This window comes from Phragmites australis, chromosome 2, assembly GCF_958298935.1.
Source record: "Phragmites australis chromosome 2, lpPhrAust1.1, whole genome shotgun sequence".
Classification (NCBI taxonomy): Eukaryota; Viridiplantae; Streptophyta; class Magnoliopsida; order Poales; family Poaceae; genus Phragmites; species Phragmites australis.
Window position 1 is genome coordinate 11,974,482 of NC_084922.1, and position 18,896 is coordinate 11,993,377.

At 40.9% G+C, this 18,896-nt stretch overlaps 1 protein-coding gene and 2 non-coding genes across 3 annotated transcripts; all 3 read right to left on the reverse strand.

Moving 5' to 3' along the window:
- Positions 1 to 3,960: 3,960 nt before the first annotated feature.
- Positions 3,961 to 4,023, reverse strand: LOC133910333 (small nucleolar RNA Z105). The gene has a single exon (XR_009908505.1). It is a non-coding gene; the product is annotated as a small nucleolar RNA Z105 (small nucleolar RNA).
- Positions 4,024 to 4,099: 76 nt separating this feature from the next.
- Positions 4,100 to 4,187, reverse strand: LOC133910328 (small nucleolar RNA SNOR75). The gene has a single exon (XR_009908500.1). It is a non-coding gene; the product is annotated as a small nucleolar RNA SNOR75 (small nucleolar RNA).
- A 12,061-nt stretch (positions 4,188 to 16,248) lies between these two features.
- LOC133899896 (transcription factor MYB61-like) lies at positions 16,249 to 18,605 on the reverse strand. The gene is made up of 3 exons (XM_062340933.1): positions 17,996 to 18,605; positions 17,747 to 17,876; positions 16,249 to 17,659 (listed from the first exon to the last, which is right to left on the reverse strand). Exons 1-3 carry the CDS (start codon positions 18,126 to 18,128, stop codon positions 16,639 to 16,641), a joined length of 1,284 nt encoding a protein of 427 aa, XP_062196917.1. The 5' UTR covers positions 18,129 to 18,605; the 3' UTR covers positions 16,249 to 16,638.
- Between the last annotated feature and the right edge of the window lie 291 nt (positions 18,606 to 18,896).

Genomic DNA, 18,896 nt, shown 5'->3' on the forward strand with positions numbered 1-18,896 from the left:
ATTTGAAGATACTTTTATCAAGAACGATGGAGTGGACACTTTAGTTGGCAACAATGAAGATAGCTTAGAGCAAATGCTGCGTGATGGGGAGGGTGATTTTACCAATGAAAGACAATATCAAAAGTTTTAGCGTATGGTAGAGGACTCTAAAACACCAGTTTACCCAAACTGTAAAGATGAGCACAACAAGTTACATGTGGTGCTAACACTGATGCAAATGAAGGCTAGCAATGGTTAGGCTGATAAGGACTTCAATGAATTATTAGAATTCTTGAGAAAATTACTTTCAAGGGGAAACGTGTTGCCCGAAAACACGTACCATGCCAAATAGGTTGTCTGCCCATTGGGATTGGAAGTAGAGAAAATACATGCATGTGAAAACGACTGCATGTTGTTTCGCGGTGAGGATGCAGACTTAGAAGCATGTCGTGTTTGCAATGCACCACGGTACACGAGGAGCATTGATGATATCGAGAGTGATGGTGTAAGGGTGAAGAGAAAGAAGAAAAGACCCTCTGTTAAGGTGGTTTGATATTTTCCTATAATCCCTCGTTTGAAGTGATATTTGCTAACAGAGCAAATACCGGGCTGATGCGATGGCACACCGAACAACAAAAGAAAGATAAAATGCTTAAACACCCTGCTGATGGTATGCAATGGAGGAGATTCGATTCCAAATACAAGGAATTTAGAGATAAAGTGAGGAACATAAGGTTCAGATTGAGTACGGATGGGACAAATCTTTTCGGCTACTCATAGCACTTGGCCCGTGAGCCTTCCACCTTGGATGTGCATGAGGCAGAAGAACCTTATGATGCCTTTGCTGATTAGTGGGCCGAATCAACCAGGCAATAATATCGATGTGTACCTCAAACTATTGGTTGAAGATCTTCTTGTACTGTGGAAAGATGACGTGCATGTATGGGATGAGTACAGACGTGAGAATTTTATCCTATGCGCAATGCTATTCATAATGATCTCAGATTGGCTTGCTCTTGGTAACCTATTAGGACAGACTATAAAAGGGTATAATGAATGTGTTCAGTGCTTAGAGGAAATAGGGGGTGTGGGGGCTAACGAACAATCGAAAAATTAACTTCATGGGTCACCGTAGCTTCCTTCGTCCAGATCACCCATACCGCAAGAATAAAAGAGTTTTTGACGAGACAGTGGAGTATCGTCAAGCTCCGAAGATTCGCATGGGAGAACAAGTATTTAAGATGGTAAAGACACCTAGAGTTGTACTTGGAAAAGGGGCTAGATATAAAAAAAATCTCGACTGGGAAATATGCTCCTATGTGAAAAAAGATATCAATATTTTAGTTGCTATCTTATTGGAAGTATCTTATGGTTTGACACGCAATTGACGTCATGCATGTGGAAAAGAATGTGTTTGATAACTTGATTGGTACCTTACTAGACATATCTGGTAGAATAAAAGATACACTAAATACATGACTAGACCTAGAAGAAATGAACCTCATGAAATACCTACACTACATATAATTAGACAACGGCAAAAAGAAACTTCCCACAGCTTGCTACACTATGAGCAGGGAAGAGAAGATCCGCCTGTGTGGTTGCTTGCATGATGTCAAAGTTTCAACTGGTTACTTTTCCAACATCAAGAGCTTGGTAAACATGAAAGATAAGAAGTTAGTTGGTATGAAGTCTCGTGATTGTCACATGATGATGACGTAGATGCTTTCAGTTGTAATTAGAGGTATTCTACCAGATAAGGTCTGAGATCCAATCATAAAGTTGTTTTCGTTCTTCAACGCAATTTCACAGAGGGTCATTGATTCGAAAAAACTAGCAAAGCTGCAGGAAGATGTGGTCCATACTATATGTTAGTTTTAGATTATTTTCCCTTTGACATTTTTTGATACAATGCCCCATCTAATTATTTACATTGTGGGTAAGATTAAGAGCCTTGGCCTCATGTTTCTGCATCAAATGTATCATTTCAAAAGGTTCATGGGGGTTCTAAAGAAATATGTTCGTAATTGAGATCTCCCGAAAGGTTGCATTGCCCAAGGGTGGAGTACGGAGGAGGTCATTGTGTTTTGCATTGACTACATAAAATTGAACGCGATTGGTATACCTATATCTTGCTACGAGGGGAGGCTAAAGGGGAAAGGGATGATAGGTCATACTTCAATCCATATCAAAGATCGTGTTTCATTCACTCAAGCACACTTCGTAGTTCTGCAACAACCACTTGTAGTGGGCTCGTATGTCAATATGCACGTGAGCATGCTACGCTCCACAAATCCAACAAAGTCAGAGGATTGGATCGTAAGAGAGCACAGAGATAATTTTGGTAACTAGTTACATCAACACATGATGGGTAAGGATACTGACGATGTTCTGTTGAAACTGTTGGCTAATGGTCCATCAACTACAATTCGTACATTCTAAGCATATGAGATTAACGACTATACATTTTATATGAGAGCACAAAACAACAAGAGCACTAACCAAAATAGTAGTGTCCATATTGATACATATGATTGCGCTGGCAGTAGGGAGACCTACTATGGATTCATAGAGGAGATTTGGGAGCTTGAATATGGGAAGTTGATGGTCCCTCTATATCGCTGCCAATGGGTCAGACTCCCAAGGGGAGTCAAGGTCGACAAGTACGGTATAACTACCGTGGACCTCAAAAACTCGTTGTATACAGAGAACCGGAACTGATATTCCATATATTAGTGCCAGTTGGCACATAGAATTTGCACCGATGCATGTATCAGTGCCGGTTGCTACCTAGAACCAGCACTGATACGAGTATTAGTGCCGTTTATCAAATAGAACCGGCACTGATACTTCTACTATATATATATATATATATATCCAACACTTAGCCTTCGCTCCATTCACCCTAATGCCGCCTCCTCCTCGAGCGCCGCCTCCTCTCCGACGGGCTGCCTCCTCACCGAGCGCCGCCTCCTCCCCGAGCGCCACCTCCTTCCTGACCGCACCTCGACACGCTGCCTCCTCCCCAACGTTCGCCTCCTCCCCGGCCGCCGCCTCCTTCCCGACCACCAATATGTTAGGTTTAGGTCAAATTATGTGCAAATTTGAGAGATTTTGATGCTCATGGATGATGGATGGATGGAGGATGCTCATGTATGTGGGTTTAGGGAAAATTAGAGGTACTGGAAAATGGATGTGTGCTCCACGGTCGCATGGTGGCAATCGAATTAGGTTTTTCATTTGTATTTTTGTGCTCATGGATACGTGCTTCAGCAAATTATCATGGATGTGTGCTTTGGCATTGAAAATTTTACCGTAGTTTCACAAGATTTCAACTTATGATCAAGCGCCGCCTCCTCTCCGACAGGTGTTTAGCACAATCGCCTGTGATCAAGGGCCTGTGGAAATGAATGATTTTCACAGGCACAAAATAAACCGCCGGAAACTATTTTCACAGGAGGTTACTTAAGTGAACCGCCTGTGTAAATATTTTTTACAGGCGGCGCACTTTAGTATCAGCCTATAGATAGATAAATTTTCACAGCATTCAAAAATTAATAATGAACATATATTTTATTCCCTCTAGATTTCAACTTATTTTCAAGATAAATTTCAAACATCACAGATTTCAACAGCATTTGAATCAACACAACTCTAATATTTAACACAAGTACAATATTTTTACATCACAAGTCAATTTATATCACAAACCAATATTGCTAAGAGTCTTTTCTCTTCCACTCATAAAGCCTCGGATTGCTAGCCAAATCACTTCCGAGATCAAAGAATTTGCCACTCTTGTTGATGACTTCATGCATAATGAACCGGCACATTTCACGTTGGACGTTTTGGATATCATCGTCTGTGAGCGAGGTGTTGGTACATTGGATCATTCGTGCCTGAAATGAAAATGCAACTAAAAGAGTTAAAACAAAGCATGTCTACTATACAAATGGAAAAAGGATAGGATGCTATTGACATTCAGAATGAGTAGGAGGTATTTCTCATCAAATAGATAAAAAAAGGTTTACCTCATCATGCCAGTACCATCGAAACATTCATACAAAGAGACTACAAAATAATAAACTAGAAACAACACAACAAGAAAACGAAATATGTGTTCTCTCAGACAAATGCCTCGATTGTCCCCATGGTTTAATGGAATGGATTAGATCGGATTCGTCATCTGTGTTTCATCATCACGGAGAACATGAAGGCACAACTAGTAGACGCAACAAAACCCAGGAATTGCAATCACGAATACTCAAATCAGAGCCTAGAACACTATCAAAGAGTTGGCACAGAGCTACTTTTGTAGTTCTACTACACGATATCATATCATCAAAAGGCAACCTCGCAACTAAACGAAAAAAGATAACCTATTCCATGTAACTAAATCAGAGCCTCGAACACTATCAAAGAGTTGGTTTAATGTAATAGATTAGATCAGACTCATCATTTGTGTTTCGTCATCACGAAGACCAAAAAAGTGCAAAAAGTTGACAAAAAAACATCACGAATTGCAATCTAAACATCATGTCATCATAGGAAAATCACGCGACTAGGCCGTAACGAAGGAGAGGAGAGAACATTGAGATGAAACCATGGCTGGAGTCGTGGAGGAGCGCGGGCCGGGGAGCGTGGGCCGAGGAGGAGGCGACCAGAGTCAGAAGGAGCGCAGGCAAAGGAGGAGGCGACCGGAGTTATGGAGGAGCAGGTCGGGGAGGAGGCAACCGGAGTTGGGGGAGGAGGTGGCAGGCAGGGAGTAGGCGGCTAGAGTCGGCGGGTGCTATGGTTTGGAGGCAGCTTGACGGCGCTGTGGGTGTTCGTCAATGGGCTAGGGTTTTGGGGTCGAGCGCCAACCTATATATAGAAAACATTTTCGCAGGTAGTTCGTTAAGTAAATCGCTTGTGGAAATTCATTTTCACAGGCAGTTGACTTAATAAAACACCTGTGGAAATAATTTTCACAGGCGGCTGACTTAAAGAACCGCCTATAGAAATGGATTTCCACAGGTAGTTTTCTTAACGAATTGCCTGTGGAAATGATTTTAAACAAAATGTTTTAGACAATTCTATTAATCATTATCATTTTGTCACTTTTGGGAATAAACAATCATATTGGAAATTAAATTACATAACATGAATGTCACATTGGAAATTAAGTTACATAACATGAATGTCACATTGGAAATTAAGTTACATAACATGAATGTCATATTGGAAACTAAGTTACATGACATGACACTATTTGCCTTAAACTATTTTTCCTACACCATCAAGATGCATGTAGGGTATCACAGATCTATCGAGGGTTGCTTCTACAAGTTTCATCTTTTCTGGATCTTCGAAAGGTGGCATGTCGTCGAACTAATTGTATTCTTCCTCATCCTCCACATTCTCAACTCTGACAATTCTTTGTTTTCTGGCAATAACTACGTGCTTCTTTTCATTCGCAGGGTCAATTATATAGAAAACATGTGCGACGTGATCAGCGAGTACCCATGGGTCATCTTTGTGGCCTCTAATACAGAGGTCGATAATTGTGAACCCGTAGTTATCCACTGCCATGTCATTTGGGTGTTTGACCCATTTTCACCAAAAGATAGGGATTTGCAGATTCACTCTATGGTCGAGTTCCTAGATTTCATCTATAAACCCATAGTAGGTGATATTTTTCCTTGTTGTGTCATAGGCTTCTGTCCGAACGCTGTTTTTTGGGACGTACTTTTCTTGTCCTTTTCTTTGGTATAAAATGTGTACCAATTAATGTCATATGCTTGCCATGACATAACTGAACTTGATGGGCCACAAGCTAACATTTTCATATTTTTTTATCTATATATTCACCATCTGGAAGGTTTTGGTTCTTGAACCATGTGGTAAAGAGACACTTGTGCTCTTTCAAGATCCAATCATATGAGTGGCCTTGATTTTCTGTGTGAAGCTCATTTAGGTGTTGCTCGACGTATGACGCCACTATCTAGAGTTGTTGTAAGATAGTGAAATGTGCTTCTTCCACTGTTTGTAATCATGATCGATGAAACTTTTCTTTCCTTTGGTCCATCTCCTAGACAACCTCCCCTCATGTTGAGATACATGTATACCAATCGGTTTAGCATCTTTTATGTAATTGATGCAACACTCAACGACTTTCTCGGTATTATAGCCCTCAATCATGGAACCCTCTGGGTGAGCATGATTCCATACATAGCCCTTGAGAATACCCATGTATCGCTCAAATGCATACATCTGATGTAAGAATACAGGGTATAGTGCAATTATCTCATTTACGATGTGAACCAAGAGATGTACCATGACATCAAAAAAGGATGGAGGGAAGCACATCTCAAGTTGGCACAGAGTCTCTACCAAGTAACTATATAAAGCACCTAGTTTTTTAGCATTGATCACCTTTTGAGTAATTGCGTTAAAGAAGTGACACAATCATATGATGATCACCTTTATATATCCTGACTTGATACCCCTAATTGCAATAGGGAGCATATGCGTCATCATCACATGACAATCGTAAGACTTCATGCCAATTACCTTCAAATATTTCATCGAGACTAGTTTTTTGATGTTGGATGAGTAATCAGTCGAGACTCTCACCTCACGTAAGCACTTGCACAATGCATTTTTCTCGTCAGGTGTCAGAGAGTAGCTAGCTGAGCAAAGATAATATTTTCCATTTGGTCTATCTTAAGGTGTAGCTCTAGCCTGATTTTAAAATACACCAAGTCCTTACGTGATTTGATTTCATCATTTGTCTTGCCCGGTATGTCCAGTAAGAGGCCAATGATGCTATCACACATATTTTTCTCAATGTGTATGACATCGATACTGTGGTGAACTCCAAGTCCTTCTAGTAGGGCACATACTTAAACAAAATTGGCATCTTCTTCCACAACATGCCGGTCGGTGTCTCACTTTTCTTCCTCTTTTTACCCTTCGGTGGTTTCCCAAAAACAACCTTGATGTTCTTCACCATTTCAAACACTAGTGTCCCGCTACGAGATTTTGGACCAGTATTTTCGTCAGTCATGTTGTCAAAATGTTTCTCCATCTTACGATATTTGTGAGTTTTGAGTAAGAACCGTTGGTGTCATTTTGTACACTACCTTATGTGAGTACGGAAGATACACAAACGCGGATTCATCTAAGCACGCTACACTCCTTGCTTCCCTTTAACCTGCCCCATTAGGGAAAAGGGTGGGGTAATCACTGATGGTAACGAAAATCATGGCTTTCAACGTGAAATACTATCGTCGGAACTCATCCCACACCCAGACCCCATCGTTCCACAGTTTCGCCACATCTTCCATCAATGGTTCTAGAAACACATCTATATCGTTGCCAGATTGTTTCGGTCCTTGGATAAGAATGGACAATATAAGGTACTTTTGCTTCATGTATAGCTATGGAGGAAGGTTGTAGATGGTCAGGACCAATAGCCAAATGCTATGTGAGGTGCTCATGTCACTGAAAGGATTCATTCCATCGGTACTCAACGCGAATCTTATATTTCTTGGTTCTTCAGCAAAATCTGGATACATGGCATCGAACTTTCTCAATTGGCTAGCATCAGTGGGGGTGTCGAAGCTTAGTTTCATCCTTCTTGTGCTTATCGAAATGCCAACGCATCAGATCAGAATCCTTAGGGTTCGAGTACAAACGCTGTAAGCGGGAGATCACTGGCAGGTACTACATCACTATGGCAGGACTTCTTCTCTTCGTCTCCATGTTGGAAGAAGTATCTTCTTCATCATGACCAGCATTACTCTTTTTCTTCTTCGCGTTGGCGGAAGCATCTCCGTCCTCACAATCATCATTCCTCTTGTACCAACTTGCATTGCACACTGGGTATCTATCCAAGGCTTCGTACTCTTTATGGTAAAGGATATAGTGATTCAGACATGCGTGTATTTTTTACACATCTAATGATAATGGGCATATAAGCTTCTTCGTCTGATAAGTGGTGGTGGGCAAAGAGTTAGGCTTCAGAAGCATATTTGCTAAGAGACTCAACAAATCTGAGAAACTCTTATCGGACCATCCATTGCTGGCCTTCAACCTTAGAAGTTCAAGCACCGAATGCAACACCGTATACTCCTTATCACAACCCTTTGATTCCTCATATAAAGGTTCCTTTGATGCTTTCTGTAATACCTCAAAATTATCTAAACATCTCGTGTCTCTTAATACATGCGATTCTGTATGGCACAATATTTCCTCCAGATCGAAATCAGTATCATCATCCATCATAACATCAGTATCACCTTTGACTCTCTCATCATCACCATCCACTTAATCAGCAGCGATGTCGTTATTTGGTTCACTTGTACGTTGTTCGCCGTGATTGGATCAACATGTGTAATCCTCGACAAAACCACTCAAGATCAAGTGTGATTTGATTATGCTTGATTTGTCCCATAATTCTAATTCTTACAGTCAGAACATGGACAATATATTTCTATTGTCTTTTTAGTCAAAGCGTCATTCTCGACATCTTCAATAATAGCAGAGAGTTATTTGATGTATATTTCTTCATGTTTTGGTGTATCATACATCCATACTCTGTCCATCTTTAACTTCAGCCACAAAATTAGATACATAAATAAATTAATTAATAATAAAATCATAATTTAAAAATATTTTTATAAAAAATAGAAAAAATGGGCATGTTATAATTATAATATATCTACGCAATTGAATCTACATTGGCGCAAATTTATAGCTCAAAATAATAAACAATGTGGATTGATTACTCTCTCTCCCTCTACATCTAGATCTAGATAAAAAAAATCTTCATTCATGATAAAACCTTCTAGAGACTAAAAAAACATCAACTTGAAACTATATTTTTGAAATATAATGCTACAATCATGTGAATCTATACAATTGAATTAGCATTGTCACAAATTTTAGCTCATTCGAAGATCTAAATGGCTAGAACCACGAGCATCTTTAGAACATATTTCAAACCCAAAATAAGCCATAAATTTAAATCTGAACTTAAAAAAGATACTAGCTAAGGATGAGATACTCGTACCTTAGATGTCTTTTCTAAGGGATTCAAAAATAAAACCTCCCCATTTGTTTTCAAATTTCGTGGCCGGCTTTTGAGCTATACTGTTTGAACAACAATGAGCTCGGTTTGAATCGAGCTCCCCGTGGATATGCAATATTTATAAAGAAGATATTATTATAGACGATTCACATAACGAACCGTCTATAAAAATTAATTTTCAAAGGAATCACCTCGGAAAATCTCCATTTGCACAGGTGGTTCACATGGAACCGCATGTGAAAAGGCTCCATTTCCACATGCGGTTCATATAAAAAACTGCATGTGGAAATAGATATTTTCCGAAGCGGTTTTTTTGCGTGATTCGCATGTGATAATAGAGCTATTTCCACAGGTGATTTATATAAAGAATCGTTTATGAAAATTAATTTTCACAGGAGGATCAAAACCTCACGAGACCTACTACTCAAATGATTTATCATATAAACCGCATCTAAAAATAAAATATAAGTGTCTCAAAAAAATAGCTTTTATAGTAATATCTCTTATCGGTCAGTTTATACCACAAATCTTCTTCTTGAAAACTCAATGGGTACCCGAGCGACTATAAGGATGGACGTGAAGTGATACATGAATATCTGTAATTAACTAACTAATTATTTTAATCTAATTAAAATAAGTAGTTAATCAACTAATTTGATTTGAAATGGATATGAATCGCTCCATGCTCATCCTTAAATACCTACTCGGCACAATTGGACTAAAGTTTGTCTTGTAGCCTAACATCAGACATTAATCGCATGCCCGCCATATTTAATTCTCGAGAAACTGCATAATTGCACATATGCCGATCGAGCTAAGTTAGTAGTTCCCCTCCACGACGGTTAAGTCTGCCATGTGGCAATCATTCTTCATGATCGCCACTTGTTTCTCAACCAGCTATATATTTCCTTGCACCACAGGTAGGAAGATTAAGGGTCATAATAGTTAACCGAGACGTCAAGAACTTTCCCTCGTTGGAAATTAAGACCACAAAATTACAAAAGCTCACTAAGTTCACTCTCAATGTTAATTTCTTAGATATTAATTAAATATCTATATAAGTAAAAAGATGATGTGACAAACAATTTAAAGAGAAGAGAATGAGCTTGTTTCTTTAAGAAAATACTAGTTTTTTAAGCAAACCTAAATAATTATGAGACAATAAATTATTTTAAAAGACATAAAACAAGCAATATATATATTAAAAACTTATTTGTTCACATCAGTTTCCTATTCTCTCTTCTAAACATTATTTAAGAAACAAAGTCTTATAGTGGCCTAAATTACTAGCCATCGTCCCGATAAGGACAACGGGAACAGAACCCTACGAAAAGCCGGGTACGTGCAGCGCATAGCTCGTGCGGAGCGGTACGTGTTGAGGCTTGAGGCCGGGGCCCATTGTCTATGCAGACGTGGCGCGGAGGAACGCGCCAAGAGGAAAGGTCCCTATCGGAGGCCGGCAGCCGGGCCCCAGCGTTACACGTGGTGCCGCCCAGGACTCGGCCAGGTCAATGGCCCTAGTGGCCAGGGCCCCGGACGAAGGCTTCAGTCGGCCGGCACGTGGACAGTGGACGGCACGCGGTTGGGTGACAGCTCGCTCATATCGGCGGGAGAAGCGATGCCGGATTTGGGCGTATGACTGGATTGATTATCTGCCTTTAATTACAGTAGGTTCTGAAGATTGTCTGTGCGTGGTACAAAGGAAAAAAAGATAGTCCTAAGTTTATAAATACTTGAAATTTTTTATTTTTACTATTCACACTTTGATTAATTATAGTTTTTTAAATATTTAGTAATTAGTTTAACATAAGTATCACTTGATATACTATAAAAACATTTTTATAACATCATACACTTATAAATGTTTGTTCATATATTTGTGAAAAAATCGATAGTTAAACTTTAAATAGTAAAGTCAAAGTTATTAATTATTTGTAAATGGGAGCAGTAGAAGCAATGTTGCCCTTGCTGTCTCATTGCTCCAACAATAGTTGCTCTGGAGCAGTGCTATCCTCTTCTTTTATTTCCCTGCGATGTGGAGCATGTGCTGTTGTTAACCTAGCAATGTGTGTACTCGGGCTGCACGTGCTGTTGTGACTCGTTTTTCTTTTCTTCAACCGGTGCAGTTGTAACAGTAACTGCACGATTGGAATGGGAGGGGAGATGATGCTTAAGCAAGCATCGAAGGAGGAGCGCGTGCGTGCGGTGCGGCCCACCGCGCCGTCCTTGCTCCTTCAACTGTTGATGGGTTGATACGGACGTCGACACGTGGAGATGGAGGGAGCCACTACTGTTTTCTATTACCATATCTGTTTCTATATAATGATATGTATAATGATCGACAGTACGTATTATATTCTCGAAAGGAAATAGCCATGTTTACTAATATATGCTACTAGATATATATGTGTGCCCAGCCGCCCCGTTCTCTTTGGTTTATATTCTATAGAAACGCGATGCATGCTCAACAACATTGGAAATGGTTTTGATGAGGTTTGAAATCTCAACGAAAGCGATTTTTGTTTGGCCCTTAGTTAGCTCATGCTCTCCTGGTTAATTAGCAAAGCGATTTGGAAATGGGATATACAAACAGATGCTACGTGGGAACGAATGACAGGGGTTGACGGCGTGCCGGAGAAAATTTCAAAACTTACTTATTGTTAGATTATGCTCGCCGACTTTTATTTCCTACTGTTGTGGTGTATTTTCTGTTACTAATGCTCCCACAATTCTTTTTTATAGGACGTATTAGAATTAAAAAATCTTTAAAAATATACTTTGATCATTAAATTTTTTAAATATATTATCAATTATTATGAAACGGATATCTTACTAAAATATATGTAAAATATGAATATATACTTTATACACTAAATATGCACATATAATTTTATTTATTAATTAAAATTTACAAAGTTTGACTTTATGCTCCCTATATTTTGAATAAGAGAGTAAATGACAGGGCCGGCCTTAAGGGTCAGCCAGAAAAAGTTTGGAATGCTCATGTACCTGTATCAACACATGTTTTTTTGATCGAGTCCGGACAGTTGATGTCAATCGTACCCTTGATCGATAGGCAGTATATTTTCTCTGGCCCTTCTCACCCTGAAAAAGCAAGCAGGGACGAGGAGGAAGGAAGCACGTAAAATGTTTTTTTTTTCTTCATAAAAGACTTTGTGCAGAGGCACGGTCAGATCTACGCGGACGCAGCCTCGCACGTCCCAAGTGCCGTGCAGCCGTGCAACAACATGCCAGTGATCGATCGCAGCCTCCTGCGCGCTTTCCAGCTTTTAAGTGCTTGCCAAAGTAGCATAGCAGCAGCTCCAGCTCCAGCGCCAGGCCATGCCCGGCCGCCGGGTCGACCTTGAAGCAAAGCAAACACATCGTCGAGCCACGGCGCGCAACGAAACGAACCGACCAAATCAACCAAATATTAGGACGAAGCGAGCGGTGAAGGACGGAAAGCGGCCCGATCGCCAGTACTAACGGCCCGGCCTGGCTGATCCCGGGGCCGAGCGAGCCAATACTTTGTTGGTCCAGGCCGAAGGCACGCGGCACGGCGGCGGATCGAGAGAAACCGGGCAGTAAGGACTAAGGCCGCCGCCCTGTGAATCGGGGGGGCCCGTGCCGTGCACTGCCGCTGCAGCTAGGGCGAGTGGGCCGCGCGCCCGAGCGAAAGCGACGCCACCCCTGTCCCTTCGGCTCCACCACCGGCGGCATCGCCGCGACGAACACAAGCTGCCAACCTCGCCTCCGCGTTTCCCTCCCCGGTCATTCGTCTCCGAGCGCCGAGCGCCGGCCATTGGGGGTTGGTCGGTCCGAGGTGAGCGCCCTCTCCCTCTCCGCCCCCCACATTCCACACTGTACGGTACCCCCAACCAAAAACACTGAACCCTTCATGTGCCTGTAGTGGTGATTGATTCGTTCTAATAATTTGATCCACCATGTTTGACGGATTCCGCCACGCCTTCCAAACCACCTGTGAGGCTCACCGACTTCACCTTTTTTAGCTAGCCACGGCATGAAGGTTGGGTGTCTGTGTTTACCTCTTCTTCGATGATAGCTTTATACGGGACATTTTGATGAGATCAAAGTTTTATTTCCATCTTTCCTACAGTACTCGTAGATTTTGTATATGGATGTTTGGTTGATGGTCTGCCAAAATCACGAAGAACAAGATCAGTCTGGTCCTATCCTTGGTAAATCTTGTCCAAGGTTGCTGGTTTTTTTTTTTCCTTCCGTACCTAGTGAGCCCTTCAATCATCAACCAACTGTTACCTTGAAACGTTAATACAGGTAGGCTGTATGTCAAGGAGTTTGTGAATCTGTTCAATGTTGATTCTGATCACATTGATATGCCTTATGCCAAAATGGCTTTGAAAAGTTGGGCTGTAATTAATCAGTGCTGGGTTAAGCTTATGAGTTCATTTCCAGAAAGGCATAACCCGATGTGTTCCCGGGTGGTTGGATGAGGGGGAATTCATGCTGACAACCAGGGTTTCGATCCCTTGTGCGAAAGGGGCAACAAAAAATCAGAAAGACATGTAAACATTCTGCCCAGCTGAAATTTGCATGTAGGAGAGTTGCAGGATTTCAGATCCACATTGTCTGCTATAAAACTTTGAATCATATATTGTATGGAATCCCTTCAAGCCAACTCTTGATCTGGACAAAGGTAGGCTGTGCCTGACACTAAAAAATTGCTTTTCAGCTGAGCTGTTTTGTTTTTGACACAAAATGGATATGTTCTAAAGTAAAAAAGTTTGAAGATGAATAAAGCTAAAACTTGTTATTTCGGCTGTTATAAGGAAAAAATAGGTCAAAACATTAAGACCTTAGGATCATCAATTTACAGACAAGTTAAAAATAAAACATTTGTAGAATAGAAATTATAGAATTACTGTACAGATGAAGTCAGAAGTGAGTATTTGGTGTAGATTTACAGATGTTATGGTTAACTCGCATTCCTCCAACCGGTACGTACAGAGAGATTGATCCTGACCTTATATTGGCATCTGAATACTATTCTGTATACTTATGACAATAATCACTAGAAACTAGATTTTAGTAATTTCTACATTTTTGAATCTATGCGCATGTGCTAATGTGCATGTTGATATTTGCATTAAGCAGTAGATGATAGCTATCAATTAATGGGATAATTTATAGTCAGTAGTCTCAGTACTCAATGTCGGAGTCAAATTGGCGTCTGTTTTATAGTGTTAAACTGCACACTGTAGTGTGTAGCCGTTCTGTTCTGGGTAATGTTTTCTTTCTAAGTTCTAACATACTAGGAATGATTCTGCTGTCTCATGCTCTTGTGATCCCTCGTCATGCTTATGTCAAAAAGAAAGTATGGAATAAATGTTCAGACTTCAGATACAACAGCGCATGCAGGAAGACATCCTTTTCACTTTTTATTTTGTTATTTTTCTGCTAATTCTGTCTCTCTAATCTTGTCCTGTGATGTGCTGATAGGCTTAATTGACCTTCTCATCGCATATATGAGATACGTTTGTGAGTCAAGTTACTTCATCTCTCTCTCTCTCTCTCTCTCTCTCTCTCTCTAAAAGATGATGTTAGGTGATCACTATAACAGCACTCTCCATTATATAAATGTTTCCATCTTCTTGGTGCTCTCCCATTCCACCTTTTTTTTCATGTGAATTTCCCTCTCTCGTGTTGAAAATTCTTTTCCTCTAAACATAAAGATTCATCCAACAGTAATAATATCTCTAAGCAGTAATGTCATATGTTCATCTTTACCATCACATAATGGAGGTAAATCTTAAAATAGAACTTTAAGGACACATTTCTTTAGATGTTCTGTTGGATTTTCAAGCTTTCGCGCTGCACACATTTTGTACCACAAGCTAGGGATTGATTTATAGTTATCTTTTTTCCGTGGGGAGATGTGTAGGATTTTGATCGGTGCATTTTGGAGTTGTTAGGTTTAATTAGTTTTCAGGGTTACTGGCCCTACTCGTATTATTTGTCTCATTGCATTCGCCGACTGTGTAATGGTAGATTACTTTATATCAGCAACAGGGTGAATCCCTATTTGTCCGTGCCATGTGAAAGAAAATCTCTAACATCTAGGCTGGTTTGTGCGAACCCGAGGATAGAAAGTTGCTAACAACAGTTGAAATGTGTAAAATAAACCATCTTTAATATTTTCTAACTTGGCCTAGAACTATACAATCAAGCTAAGCCTACTAGGCAGACTAAACCAAATTAGAGAACGATCTATGCTACCTCAGGCCATGGTAGCCTCTCGATTGTATCGGTCAAAGCATCATCATTAGCATCTCATTTTAACTTCAATGGGCTCTTATCTGCTTCTTTTTCCTTCTAAATTAGATTTTCTAAGATTTCCTCATGGTTGCATCATTTGACTATGACCTAGTGTAAATGCTTATGCATTTTGTATGATTAAAGGGTATAGACTATGTATGATACACTAGAATGCCTAGTCTTCTTGGGCTGTAAATGTAGGTTTCATCACATTGCTTACAAATCCCTAATGAGTTTTTTTCTTTCCCAAAAAAAAAGAGCAAGAGAGCTTACAACACCTGGCTCAGGACAGGGAAAAGAAAGCAAAAAGGTCTGAAAACTGTGTTGTTTCAGGCAAGAAGTGCAAATTAAAATCCTGACTGGCCTACATAGTTAATTAGCAGTCGCCTGCTTCTCTCCACAGGTTGCCTCCATCCTTAGGGAACTGAAACACTACGTAAACTGTTCCCTCCTTATTCTCAAAAACTCGCCAATTCCGCTCCCTCAGTACCTTAAAGATTAAAAAGACATCCCTGTACTAGCAGGGGTCAATTCATCTACTTTATAGGGCAGCTCACGTAATAAACTTCCTCATTTTCTTTAATCCGTATGTGTTTACTTCCCTTGAGGATGTTACCAAACCAAGCAGTCCTTTTCCATTATGTATTCAACTGGAAAGTGATCATCTAGCACCAGATTCTCTTTAGCAAAAGGTGAACAAAGAAAAGAAAAAGGTGAAGGAAAAGTAGCACTAAACTCAATACGCTCTAGCCCCACCCTCATGAATATAAAAGCGATCCATTTAGGAACTTCTCGGAAGAAAGAAGTGTAAAGAATAAAAATATTAAAATGCATCATCAATAATTAATTTGCGTCTCGTACAGGCCACATTTGGAAAAGTCTGAGATTACTTGTATGGCTACTGACAAATGCAGTTTTCCTCATTCTTGCTTGTATTTATTTGGTAGAAAAAGATCAACCATGACTCACGAATACAAAATGTCTAGCTGCATGCATGTACAGATAAAGACAGCAACTTTCAAGTGAAAGGAAGGTAAACTCTGGGACGTACTTGTCTACACTCTATACATTATATTGTAAAATAAATTCATACTTTATCTCCTTTTTTCCATGTACTAAAATATCTCTAGCTGATGAATAGTTATCTGATCTCTGTATCATCACAAGAATGTACCTAAGCAAACACTTCCACGTAGCCTGCAATAAATCTGTGAAGAAACATTGTGTTTTCTAGGCTTCCTTAACTCAGTTTTCTTCTATTGCTCTGTTCCTTGCAGGCTGGAACATGTTGCCTATATATTCTCAAAAGATAAGGACATTCTCTGCAAATCCTTGTCATACAAATCTGATACTACCTGCAGATGTTGCGGTGGCTGCAGATTTTGAGACCAAGCTGCACAGAGCCCCTCCATGTTGAATTGGCTCTCGGCTTTGACCACATCTTCATATAGTGATTGGCTAAGATTCTGCATGGTTACCGGTGTATCCGTGAAGGTTCCATGGAGCAAGTCAGGCCACTTGAGTTCTTCCTCCAGGTGAACTTGGCTATTTTTATCTGGTGCTAAATCTGTCCATGGGAAGACACTATTCTCCAGAAGTGAGCTTGTGCTTTGCAGCTCAAATCCCAAGCCGCTGCTTCCACTGCTTCCTCTACTGCTGCTGCTGCTAGGATTAGTAGTATCCCAGTAGAATTGGGTACTCTGGATGCCAATGCCTCCAGAGTGTGGATTGTCTGGTGAGCTATTGAGCCCTGTTGATGCTGAGAGAGTTGATGGTGAAACCAGTGGCATCGCAGTGGAAATTGTGCTGCTACTGGACTCATTCTGGTTAAACCAGAGTGAATTCGTACTACCACTGTGCCTGCTACCAAATTCATTTCTATAGCACGACAGCTGCTGGAAAGGGAAATTCGGAATTGGGCCTATTGAGTGGCAGCTGGGGAGGTTATCATGACCAGAAACAAGCTGGTCGAGGAATAACTCCTTTGGCGGCACTCTTAGATGTCCCAAGCTAGTAATTTCTTTGTGATTCTTACCGAGAGCCGGCAGCAGCTCTGGTGATTGTGCTGTCTCACTGAGAAGATGACTCAAGTTGCCAAGTGCATCACCACTTGAAGGGTCGATATCGCTGGTCTCAGAGGTTCTCTCAGTACTGATTGTTGGAGCTGCTTTGCTGCGATCAACCTCGGTGAGGGGCTTGTGGGTGTTGGGGTCAATGCCTTTCTGCCGCAGCTTCTTCTTGATGCTTGAGTTCCAGAGATTCTTGATCTCATTATCAGTTCTTCCAGGCAACCGTGTTGCAATCTGAGACCACCTGCTCATTGATTTGAAAAAGGCCAAGTTAAAGAGGGCTTGCTTTAAAGCAATTGGTGAGAAACAGTTCAATTTGGGCTTAAATTACCTGTTTCCCAAGACAGTATGGAGTTCAATGATGAGGTCTTCCTCTTCCTGAGAGAATGCACCTCTTTTAAGGTCAGGCCTCAGGTAGTTTATCCACCGCAGCCTGCAGCTCTTGCCACACCTCTGAAGCCCTGCAATCATTCATGGGATATGTTTCAGAAGACTGGGCGAACGAAATGGTCTTGGAGATGAACAGGAAACAGTGGAAGTGGGCAATTCACAAGTAAAGTGTGCAGTATTTTGATTGTACCTGCAAGCTTCGGGACAGTACTCCAGCAGCCATGCCCGTGTTTGGTTATGTGGTTCATAAGTTTCTCATCTTCCTCAGGAGACCACAGCCCCTTCCTCAGCTTCTGCTTGAAACAGCAAGAATGCCTCCCCATCGAAAGCAATGCAGAAAGCTGAAGCCGAGCTCTGTAATCTGCACAGACCACGCCTTGTGTAATTGCACACTATCCTCCACAGGTACCCCTCTTGTTCTAGGAACACCTCTCAATGATTTGTGGCTCGAGGATGGGATTATTATGGATGTACTGTCTATATTGATTCTTGTAGTGGTTTCTGATAGAGTAGAACTTGTGGGAGAATGGCAGCAACTAGTGACTACTGATATCAGGATTTGGAGGAAGGTATAGATAGGCTTAAGGGTTCCCTTCTCCTTTTCTTTGCAGGCCTCCCTCCTCAATTGTCCCTTCTTTTAAAGCTGGTGGTTGTGGGAGCCTTAGGCTCTTAGCCCTTCTCTCTGTTGCTTCTCTGTAAACGTGTGTGTGCTTATGTCTTATCAGCCCCTAAGAATCTTTGTCCCTTCAACCGTCAGTGGGCGTCAGGGCTTGTACCTCCACTTGTCCCTGGTATGCTATTACTGCAACTAAATTACTGCAAACTATTATAAGAAACTCTGGATAGCTCATCCTTCCTATATCAGGCATTGTTACTTTGTACACCAGTCATTTAAGTAAAAGAGGTTTGTCAAAGTAACATGATTCGGAAAAGGATTTATGTTCTTTCTCCTGTAGTGAATGAATGTGACCTGGAGCAGCTAGTCTGTCACTGGTACGACGAACCTTTTCCCCCAGCAACCTCTGCGTCACAAGTACTCCATGCAGGGAAAGTACACGTTTGGGAAACTTTCCCTCGTCAAAACATCTATA